The sequence below is a fragment of the Camelus dromedarius genome, chromosome 1 (genome assembly GCF_036321535.1).
Source record: "Camelus dromedarius isolate mCamDro1 chromosome 1, mCamDro1.pat, whole genome shotgun sequence".
Lineage (NCBI taxonomy): Eukaryota > Metazoa > Chordata > Mammalia > Artiodactyla > Camelidae > Camelus > Camelus dromedarius.
In genome coordinates, this window is record NC_087436.1 from 84391925 (window position 1) to 84404106 (window position 12182).

Genomic DNA, 12182 nt, shown 5'->3' on the forward strand with positions numbered 1-12182 from the left:
AAGTTCTTTGAGGGCAGTAACTATGTCCAGCTCATGGTTATATCGTATGGTGCCTGGCACATTTCACGTCTGGTTAATACGTACAGTGCCAAAACAGCACTAATGGTTGAGTGAACTCTAGCTCGGGAGGATATAATCTCTGTGCATTAGTAAACATCATGAGAAGAACTGTGGACTTTTACTTGCTGTGGAACTGTCACATATTTCAAGCCAATCATACCTGGATTTCAGAGAGGGTTAAGGGAGTTCTGGATGAAATTTGGTATACCCAAAACTATGGGAATTTTTCTGAGGAAAGGTTTTGTAGCTTCCATCAGATTCTCATCAAGTGTTTATGCCAACTCCCCACCCCAACCACAACACACACAAAGGTTATTGAGAACCACTGCCTTAGTAGTGCTTTTCTAAAATTTCAGAACATTGATGTTATGTAAGGATTCACAATTTTGGTTTCCATTATCAGTCTGATCCCATATACTTTGTAGCTTCTAGAAATTTCCTCAGAATTCTTCTCCTGTGGATTCCTATGTTTCTGTTTCTTATGTCATTTTTAATGGTGTTTTGTGGCAAACAGGATATAAATTAAAATGTACGGCTTTAATCTACCATTTCTGAAACAGGGGTCTTCCAAACCAGAGTGAATGTTTTTAAGTATATACTTGATGTTACTTTTCTACCTTCAGGCTAAAATCCAAACAACAAAATCTAACATGTTTTGTGATCTGGCTTCTGCTTGCCGCCTCCCTAACCCACATAGGTCTTTTGTTACTCCCTCCTCCCCTTGCTTGTGATATGTCTCTAAGATTTAGTTATGTGTGGTTCCATGTTGCCATATCTATGGGAATTTGCACACATATTCATTCAACAAATATTTGAGTTCCTTATAAGTACCAGTGTCAGACATTATACTAGTTGCTAGGTTTACAATTACCAACATAAAGACAACCCAGTGTACTCATGGAATTTCGTTTTTAGCTGAGAGAGAGAGGCAATAAACAAATACATACTGTTTGGTGGTAATAAATTCTGTGAAGAAAATTAAGGAAAGGTAAGAGGGATTGAGAATAGAGCGCAGGGGTTGGAGTCCCCCCTTTTCACTCACAGCATACACTTGTTCTTTAGATCTCCCCCTCCTGTTGTACTCAGAATACCCTATCCTTTATTCCATATGAAGATAATGTAGTAGTTTGAAATTGTCTGCCCCAGAAGACTCCAAAACTGAGGGCAGAAATGGGACCTTGTTCATTGTTGCATCCCTAGGGCCTTGCACACAGTAGGTACTCAAAAATGTACCATAATGGATTTAGCTATTTATCATTTCTGAGAAGCTCCCATATACAATATCTTACCATTTTAACCACTCTGTGAGGCAGGCAGAAGAAATAATTTAGTCCCACTTAATAAATGGGAACTGAAGCTCAAAATGTGCCCAAGGGAATCGTTTAATTTCCATTCTACTGCTATTTTCACTGTACCACAATGCTAGGTTAACACCACCACCCCAAGTGTTTGAGGTTGCGGGAAGTTAAAGGCAAAAAACAGCCATCAAAAGCAAGCGTTTCGAGGGTGAAGGTTATAGCTCGGTGGCAGGGCATGTGCTTGGCATGCCCCAGTGCCCCTTTAAGGAAAAAAAAAAGTGTTTCCATTGTCTTTCTGAGGACTGCTGTGCTGAAGAGGGCAGGGAGACTGTGGATGTTCCGTGGTGCATAATGCTTTATTTAAGTCACGTTATGCTGACTCTCTGCCCGTTTTACCTTTGCTGTTTTCAGAAATTAAATCAGCTGAAGGGATTATCAAATTCAAGGAAGTTTTCATGGAATTCATTCTACTCATTGTATACTGTACAGTCTGCCAAATGGATTTTTATATAATGTAGTCACATGCTGGGATATGCTTTCTATACGCTGTCTCATAAAATTCTCACAACCACCATGAGGTAGGTAATATTAGTCCCACTTTACACATGAGGAAATTGAGGCACAAAAATTCTTTAAATAACTTGGTGAAGATCACATCTCTCAACTGGGCTACAGTGGCCTCTTAACCAATCTCTTTGCTTCTCTTCTAGTCCATACAATAGCCAGAGAATACTATAAAATATGTTGAATACATCATGTCATTCCCCTGCTCAAGCTTCCCAGCTGTTTTTCTGTCACACTTCAGTGTGGTCCACAGGCCCTAAGTGATCAGCCATTGCTTACCTCAGCATCTCCTTCCACTCGTACCCTTGCTCAGAGCTCCAGCAATACTGGCATGTTTCCAGGTCCTCAAAAAGGCAAAGCTGTTTTACTTTGTTCCCTTAGTCTGGAAAACTACTTCCCTGTATCTTTTCATGGCTTGCTCTTTCACATCATTGCCTGCTCTCCTCAAAAACCATCCCCTAACCCCATCACTTTCCTCTCACCTCGGTTATTATTCACATGCACTTAGACTTCCCTCAATCTATCCAGTTTATCTTTTATGGTTTGTCATCTCCAATCAAAGGTACATTTTGGAAGGGTGAGGGCCCTGTCTTTGTTCAGTGTTGCTTTCCTAGAGCCTAGAATAAAATCAGGTAAAACGTATTTCACATAGGGATGAAAGAATAAAGCTTCACATAGAGCTTATCTTTATCTTTTATTTGGCTGCATTGTTTAAATTTCAGAAGGCATTAAAGTTAACAGCAATTCTGAATGTGGCTTTAAGATATGAAGTTTAAGAACCACATTATTTGGACACAATTTTTTCTCCTCTTTTTAACTACAAGCCCATAGAAAGTATAAACTTCCAAAGACAGGTTTAAGTTACTTTTTGTAACATAGTCAAAATATTTTTAAACAAGTATTTACTTTAGCACTGATGAACTGTACTACTGAGGATATATGCACTCAATATTAAGAAACTAATAGTGAAATAATGATCATTGATAAAAGTCAGTCCTATCCACCATTCTAAATCAACGTTTGAAATTTTTATGTACTGCACAGAAATAGGTGGATCTTTTGCTAGGTAGGAATAGAAGAGCTGAAATGTCAGCCATTGACTATTCAGAGGCCATGAAACCGAAGTTCAGAAATGTTAAAATCAAATCTTTTTAACTGTTCTTCTAATCTAAAATTAAGATAGAAAATTAAACAGTACATGATTTTTATAATTCCCCCACTTCTGGCAGACAGTTAAGCATAGGACATCAGAGCATAAGCAATGTAAGGGAAATAAAGTGTAGAATTATATTTTCTCCTCTTTGGGAGCTCACAATTCAGACAAAGTCCTTGTAGCCATTGTAGCTAGAGGAAGGTTTATTAGGGAAGGTTTCATGGAAACAGTAAAAGATGAAGCTCTAGTAATTAACAAAGGTATTAAAGACAGAAACGAGGAAATTCTAAGAATTAAAGGTACAGATATGTGACAGTCTGAAAGTTATGGGGCAACCAAGTTCCCTTGATAGGTTACATTAGCGATTCTTAACCTACAATGCATAAGTTTCAAGGGAACCCAAGAACCAATGGAATGTATTGGTAAGTTTTATGTGTAATTTTCTAGGGAGAGGGTCAATGGCATTCATACGTTCAAAGGAGTCTGTGTTGCAAAAGAGATTTATTTAAGAGTCGATGTTGTAAGTCCTTGGACAGTCAACTTCAGAAAGGTTGGGTTGAGAATGAAGACTTTCTAGATCAGGCTGATAGAATAGAATTTGACCCTTGCTTGAGGTTTTTGTAGAGGATGGGTAAACAGTAAATTCAAGACCTGGTGTTGAGTTAGAGATGAAAAGTCAGAGAAAAACATCAAGGATAAAAAGCAAGCTTCGTACTTGGTACAGTGAGTGTAGCCGGCTTTAGGCTTGGTGGAAGATGAACTAAGTTTGGAGCATTTACAGGGAAATGGACACTTGAAAAAACAAGTCTACAGACAAAAGCTGGGAGTCACTATGCTAGTTTTAGCTAAAAGAATTAAGATTACTCTACCACTATTTGTAAACAATGAACTGAATATTAGGAAACGTCAATATTTAAGGGGAAAGAGTACTATATGAGAAGCGATCGAGGCTGGAACAGCTTGGGGTCTAGCCCCAAAAACGAATAGCTACATCAGTCATACCCCACAGAAATCAGGTGGAAGAAGTGATGAGATGCTCGCTTGTTAGCAGTTGAGAGGGAGGTGAAAAGGCGTAGACAAGTGCAGGCCAGTGGCAAGTCTTATCAAGATTTCATCTGCAGCAGATTCTTAACATTTTTGAGGACACAGATCTTTTGGTAAAAACTGTCCCCTTTTCATAAAATTGAACATATACATAAAATTTTACACTTAAGATTAACGGACTCATGGGCACTCTGACTAAAGTTTAATGATCTATAAAACCTTCAAGGCTGCATAATATAACAATGATTTCCAAATATGGTTTACAGACTGATGATGAACTGTGTACCTCTCAGTAACAACTGCTCCTATAGAAGTGAATTTTATTGGGTATACTCCCAGACTTAATACTATTACAAGAAACAAACTAGTTACGGTTATTAATGGAAGATTCCAGTTTCTGAAAATGATGGTAGGCTGGGAATTGTTAGTCTGGCTAAAATATGTATAATCAGAATTAAAAGAATTTTGACCTACAGATCCACAAAATCTTTCATTTGGAATGGCAAAGGGGACTGTACTTTTTTTCCCATTGGAAATTGCCCTGACACCCAACAGAGAAGTTCCCAAAAGTCTCTCCATGGCTTCCACATTGCCCTTCATCTTGTTTCATGCCTTTCCTACCCCTACCATCAATCTCAGCTTCTCTTAAAAACGTAAAATCAAAACCATCATCATTATCTATAGCTAGAGATAAATACATCATTTTCTGATATACTGACTGAAAATAAACTGTGCCTTTAGAATTTTGTAAAGATCATAATATAAAAGAGGACTACGTTGCTGTTAACTACCCTCTCTAAGATACTACCATTTTAACTTTCTAAAACTTATGGATTGAGATGTAGGAAGTCCAGTAGTAACTTTAGAGCTCTATAAGATGTTATTAGCATTTAAGAAATATAATTATACTGCCTACCTAATAATGATCATATAGTAAAAGATTAATTTTAAAATGTACTTATAGTAATTTCACTACTGATAAAGAAATATCAGTACACACATATTTCACTAACTGATGAATCTTGAAGCATTTATTCACTTATAAATTTTGTTTTCTCTGATTGATTTTAAATGTTTTGTCTTGATTTTTTTTTCTGCAGCTAAACCAGAGATTTACAGTTTTTCTTCTTAAAAAATGTGATGATGTTGTTTCTTATAAATTGCCCTTTCTGATTTTCTTGTCAGCCTGCTTCAAGGAAATCCATGTGTTCAATACACTTGCTCGCAGCTTGGCCCATACCAAATGGTTGTTTAATCCAAATATCTGAGCAGCAAACTGAGCTGATCCTTCTGGAGAAAGTATGGTTGAACAGCCAAGACCTATTGGTTCAGAAAAGAAAAGACAGAAAATTGACGAAATACCACTTAACAAACTATTTTATACTCTTGGAAGCCCTGCTAGCTACAAACAATAAAAGCTACTATATTATCCTTGTCTAAAGTAGGATCTGTGGAAGGAATTTCCATCTTTACTATTAGAGTGATAAAGTAATTATAAGAGGATAAGTAATATTTATCCACCGGGAACAGATATTTTATATACATTAACTATCACTCTCCTCACTGAATCCACTTGCAAGGAAATTTACTTTTTTCAAAGTTCTTTTCACATGGACTATCCCTTTAAATATCTGATGAAAGGCAACAGAAATAAAACAAAGAACGAGGTAAGTGGGTAGAAGCGAAGCATCTGTTCTTAGACAAACCTGAGGTACGTTAATTATTCTGGTAATTTTCTAGTTATTCCTTTTGTCTCTGCACTTGAAGTATTCTAACATTTTTAAGCAGTGAAAAAGTCAAATCCATAAAATAATTCTAAGAATCAGGTTATAAATAAATTCAATAATAATAATTCAGTAATAAGATCTAAAAAAAAAGAAAGTAACTTCTTGGGCACCACGGGTTTGCTCAGGCAGAGCTTCTTGAGGTGGTACCATTATGTCTTTGTCCCTAGAGTCAAGGACTAGCTAGCTTAGAATTCCAAAAGCTATATTTTCCCCAAACTCTTGGAATTCATCAGGCTTTCTGACTCTTACTATCCCCAGTAAGAACGGACTAAAGCAGAAATCACAAGGTTTATTTAATTTGTATTAATAAATCAATTTACATATAGCTGTACCACTTACTATGTAACTAACATCAGCCAAATTACTTAATTTTAGTATCCCTATCTGTAACATGGGAGTGATAACTAGTAGCTACCTTTTGTGAGGATTCAGTGAGTTACTGTATAAACAGAGTAAGTGCGAGGCACAGTGCCTGGCACACAGAGTAAGTACTCAGTGAATGTCAACCATCAGTAGTATACTGGGTAGAGTGTTCCACTCTAGCAACTGAAATACCTGTGCCTGCTGCCCAGGACTCCCTTTCTGATATTAAGAAAGCTTAATTAGAAAAAAAATGAAGTTATCTGGGGAGCATGCCATACGAGAAAGTTTTTAGGATTTTATATAGCCACTGTAAAACTGTTCCTCAAAAGATTATCCCCAATTCTACTGACCAGAATGTACAAATCTTCTAGATTCTGTCTCCCCTTGGATATTACTAGGTAAAAACTGCCAAATTTTTGCTCACCACATTCCTTTCTCTAAGCTCCATGGATAATAATACCTATGCCATTCGTCTGGCATAAATTTGGGTATAGCTTCATTTATAGTTATGATTTTTAACTTGCTGAAGCTGATATAATCAGATCTATCTAGTTAAAGATGGATTAGTCAAAAGATGTTTCTCTGAAACCTATAAAAACAACAGTAAAGGGAATAAAGGAAATAGACAAACACACGAACAAGAGATAACAGCAATGACGTGGCAAATCGAGTAGTAACTAACTTAGCAAACCAAGAAAATTTAAACCTAAACTAGAAGCAGGGAAGATGAAAAGCTACCTGACATTAGAGAACTCACTCAAAGGTTGAGGAATTGGTGATACCAGATACTTTTGAGGGGAAGAGTGAGGGTGAAAATGGGGCTAAAAAGAAGACTGAGTAGAAGTTGAACAGTAAGGCCATCAGATCCCCTTCCCTACTCTATGTACCTTAGCAGTGGCCCATTCTGCACCATGGCAGTTTTAAATTTTTCTGGAGGCAAAACACTTTAGTCCAGACTTCTGTGCCAACCAGGCACAATTGAGGCAAGGAGTGCTACAGTGAAAACATGGGATTAAGTTTGCACACATTTGTTAAGATCGCCAGCTTCCAGAATGCTGGCAGCCAAGTTCACTTCCCCAGGCAGAGACTGAGACTAGAAAGGTTCTCTGGGTAGTTCTGGCCAATACATGAGAAAAGACTGAAGACACTGATGTGGGGAGTTATTCAAAGAACAACCCTACAAGATCACCCAACAGTCGAGGCCACTTGTGACAAGCCCCACCCACTTGTAGAGCTTCCAGTTGGTTTTTACTATGCCCATTCTTTAAGAGCAAACAGCCAAGGCTCAGCAAACAGCTAAGGAAAGGAACCAATATGAAAGAAATAATAATAACCTCAGATTACTGAGAGGTTATTGCAAAGATTAAACAAGAAAAGGATGTCTGGGAGGGATGAGTAAGAAATTAAAAATACTGTACCCAATGAAAACTCAATGGAAGGGTTGGAATGTAAAGCTGAGGAAATATTCCAGGAGGTATAGCAACAGGAATAAGAAAACAAAATAGAAATGAAGGAAGTTCAAATGTGAAAAATAAATTCAAAAATGAGAGAAGAAAGAAAATGGAGGGGGAAGGAAATTATTAAGGAATTCAAGAAAATTTCCCAGGACTAAAGAATTGATGTTCCAGATTAAAAGAGCCAACTAAAATGCCAGGATGAAAACGGACTTACCAAGACACATCTTTGTGAGATTTAAGGACAATGGATTGAAAAGATCCTAAAAGCTTCCAGAAAGAAACACAATGCATAAAACAACCCAGAATCACCTATAGTGGAAGGGGACTGGAGTTTTCAATAACTCTGGAAGCTAGAAGACAGTGGAGTAAGCCCTCAAAATTCTGACAAAATAATTTTCAACCTTGAATTCGATTCCTAAATTATCAAATCAGTGTGAGCTACGATACAAACATTTTAGATATACGAGGTCTCAGGAAGTTTATCTTCTATACCCTTTCCTCAGGGAGTTCACTAAGAATGCTTTCCAACAAAAAGTAAGCCAAGGAAGGCGAAGACATGGGACCTAGGACACAAGAGATCCAATACTAGAGAAAGGCAAAATGAACATCCATGATGCTGACTGAGAGCAGTGCAGCAGGCCTGGAGAGAAGCCAGTCCATATGGGAACAGGTCAGGGGGCACAGGTACATAACATACTCCACACATGAGCAGATTTACACTTACACGACTGAGAGAGAAGTTGGAGGTTTAAGTAATAAGCAAATCAACTTTTACTAAAGTAAAACAGTCATGACTCTTAGGACTTGTAGATCAGATCATTATCTTGGACTATGATGAGCATACCACAATATTGTTATTTTATGAGACTCTGCTCAGGCAGCCAACTGATGAAACTTCCTTGTGTTTTAATTATTCTAACCCCTAATTTTTTAAAAATTTCATTTCCTCTACAAAAGTAATACCACATTTACTTAAAAAAAAACCTCAATATAATGAATGATGTATTCTTGGGTTGAAAAAAAGAAATCTGAACTTGAAATAACTACAGATCTTACCAGTAGTTTACAGAACATATAGGGGATGGATGAGCATAGTAAACAACACCCAGGAATATAACCAACTAAATCCAAAATGTGGAAGATTCTATAGGACAAATGAAAGGAAAAAAAGGAGGGGGATTAAAAGAGACTTAAGAGATGTATCAATTAAATGCAGGGTAGGGACTGTGTTGGATCTTAATTTGAACAAGCCAACTGTAAAAACAAATGAGATGACTGGAAAAATTTGAACCCTAACTGGAATTAAGTGATTTTAAGAAATTACCATTAATTTTTCTTACAGTATCCTGATTATGATTTTAAAACTATAAAGTATCACTTAGAAAAGCATACTTAAATATCTAAGTATAAAATGCTATACTGTCTCAGATCTGCTTTAAAATAATCCAGCAGGGAACTGGCTCTGTTGCACAATGGACAGTGTGTTAGGCTTCTAAAATAATCCAGCAGGAGAGGGCTACAGATGCAACAAGATGTTAACTGCTGAAGCTGGGTAATGGGTACATGAGATTTCATTGTTATATTCTCTCTACTATTGTGCTTCTTTGAAACTTTTTAATAATTTTTAGAAAGTCAGTGTATCTTACCACTGGGTAATCGAAGAGAAGACCACACATCTTGAGCTCCCCAGTCTGCAGTGAGGGGAGGACAGCTGATAACTGGATATGCAGTGTTACCAGACATCACTGGTCCTAAACCATTGCTTCTGCCTGCCACTGCCACAAATACAGTAGGAATGCCATCCCCTAGGGAAATTACAGGTTTATTATTAGGCTAAACATTCAAAAGAGATTTAAAGACAGGTTAAAAAAGGGGGGTACCCATATGCAGTAACTCCTTGACTTCCTTTAATAGCAGTCTGTAGAAAAGCACTATATTAAGATAATATTGTTAGATATACATTCAAAATACAAGGTTCATTCTGCCACTTACTGTATGTATATCAAGTAATGAAGTAGCAAGAATAGGTTTGGCCATTTTTTGAGATCTATACTATAAAGAGGGTACCAAAGTGCTAGTGAGGAAATGGCTCAAAGGCCCCTTCACTGCTGCTGCTTACGCTCACTGAAGCAAAGAATGACACCACCTGAACCAGCATCTGTCCTCGTGTCCTTCAACCTACAGGGTATGGGAGACAAGTTAATAGAGACTAGAGGTTTGGGGACACTTCTTGAAACAAGAATTGAAGAAATGAATTCAATAATATAGTACTCAAATATTTAAGGCCCTTTTATATATATATATATATATATTTTTAACATCTCATAAACATTTCATTCTTTCATAAATTATTTGTTTCCTACAGCAGAGATTCCTAACTGAGAATCCAAAATTTTATGTATCTGTATTTTTCTGTAGAAATAGTTCTGGCTTTTACTAGCTTATCACAGGGATCTGAGACCCACCCACCCACCCCTGCCCTGTGTCAGCCAACAAAACAAAACAAACCCAAACTCAATAATTATACTCCTATAGTAACTATCTTAAGAAGGAATACTCAACCAACATTTTTTTCCAGTGGAGAAACTTGGTTGTGTCTCCAGGGCTCCATTATTTTCGATCTATGCTATCCCATCAAGCCACTTCTTTTATGAATTAAATTCTGCAATTATTCCTTAATTTCATGTTTGACTGCCTCCCAGAAAAGGACAGCCATTCAAGGTACTTCAGAGGATCTGCTGCTTCAACCTCAGGTCTCCTGTAACTGACGTGGGGCCCATTTTCTGTTGAAGAGTATTTGAAACAATGCTTGACGGGCTTCTTACTAGGTAAAGACTAATTCTAACTCTTTTATAAGCTCCAACAGCACCTTAAAGTTTTTGTAGGCAAATATCAGGAAAGTCTAGAATATCACATTTTTTTCCCTTGGAAATGGGGCAAAGCTATTTTTCAGCATTATTAGTCTAAATATATAATTTGGAGGCAAAATCAGGAGAACTTCCTGAAATGCTCTAGTTATTCGACATTCACCTTCATACTGAGCTTTAATCCTCAGAGTTTCATCTGGTCCTTTATGGGCAGATGTTACCCTAAGTTCACATGGAATGCCAAAACTTCCACAAGCCTTCTTAATTTTTTCACAGTGACTGAGATCAGAAGTTGAGCCCATCAATACTACAACTCTGCACTGACTTTCTGGTTTCAGAAGCAACTGGAAGAGAAAAACATGAATATGCAAAAGATGGTAAGGACAAATTTGGATAAATACAGGAATAAGTACCATAAAAATAGTCCGTTTACAGAGTTATAATTTATAGTAAAATTATAACTTGACAGAGTATTTTCTTTCTATTAAGACCAAATTTAAGAAAGAGACAAGCAGAATAAAATGATAGGTTTTATTTTTCAAAATAACCTCCATATATAAAGGAAAGTGGTCTTCATAATTAAGACCCCTAAAGAGTAAGATTTTAAATCAGATAAATTATGTTTACTATTAACAAAAAGTATGTTTACTAAATTATATTTACTATTAACAGAAAATATGTTTACTATTAATAAAAAGCAATGATAAACACTCAAAACTTTTAATTAGTGTTCAGGAAGTTATAATATATTTTATCTAAGATTTTTAGTACATTCTGTTTAACAGAAGTTTTAAGGCATAATCAGCCAAAATAAAGGTCATGTTATAAATCTTTGTAAGCTAGTTGCTTGGAATTCAAAAGGCATGTTCCCATGGAAATGATGTCCTAAAAAGTAGTTACTACCTTGGATAACCACAAACCCCATTCAGTTTCCATGAGATTATAGTAATAATAATAATACCATAAATTTTAAACTGACATTTTAATGTTGCATGGAGTTCCAATTCTGAACTCTGCTAATGGAACTCTGAGTAGCAGCGGACAGGTAGGTAGGAAATGTAAGGCTTCTCCTGCAAGGGGTAAGGAGAAAAGGATTCCAGGTTTCCCTAAAAGAACTTAGGAGAAGTGGCCTGGCCCATTTCACAAGAGGGTTCCAGGATGCCAGTGAGACTAGTTCAGCTGGTACATTTCTTAAAGGTGCTCCTTTAAAGTTATTGGAAAAAAGAAAAGCACAGCACCATCTCACTTCTTCTCTTTTTGAAGCAAGATTTTCTTAGAGAAAAACACAATACAATATGGATTTATTACAAGGTTTACCTCTACTCTTTCTGCAACCCACTCAAAATTTTTCTTTACCATCTGCAGCCCTTCAGGAGTTACTTCCTTGAGGTCACGATATGACTAGAAAATAAAATAGAAAGTTTAGAATACTTCATGTGCATGACTTCTCCAGCCCCACCAAAAAAAAAAAACCAACCAGGTCTAATAAGCAGAGATGACTGATATGAGCCACTGCTATAGAGACTCACTACCTCTCATCCAATTCCCAGACCTCAGTCAGTTTCTGACTAAAAAAGATATTGGGTATT

The 12182-nt window shown here is 36.8% G+C and overlaps 1 protein-coding gene across 1 annotated transcript in view; it reads right to left on the reverse strand.

Moving 5' to 3' along the window:
* Nucleotides 1-5122: 5122 nt before the first annotated feature.
* Nucleotides 5123-12182, reverse strand: part of PAICS (phosphoribosylaminoimidazole carboxylase and phosphoribosylaminoimidazolesuccinocarboxamide synthase) — a 38809-nt gene continuing 31749 nt past the window's right edge. The window contains exons 13-16 of the mRNA XM_064486418.1: nucleotides 11911-11994; nucleotides 10757-10937; nucleotides 9373-9531; nucleotides 5123-5439 (exon numbers count right to left, since the gene is read on the reverse strand). Of these exons, the coding sequence (XP_064342488.1) occupies nucleotides 5273-5439; nucleotides 9373-9531; nucleotides 10757-10937; nucleotides 11911-11994 (591 nt within the window). The 3' untranslated portion in view covers nucleotides 5123-5272. The remainder of the gene's footprint in view (nucleotides 5440-9372; nucleotides 9532-10756; nucleotides 10938-11910; nucleotides 11995-12182) is intronic.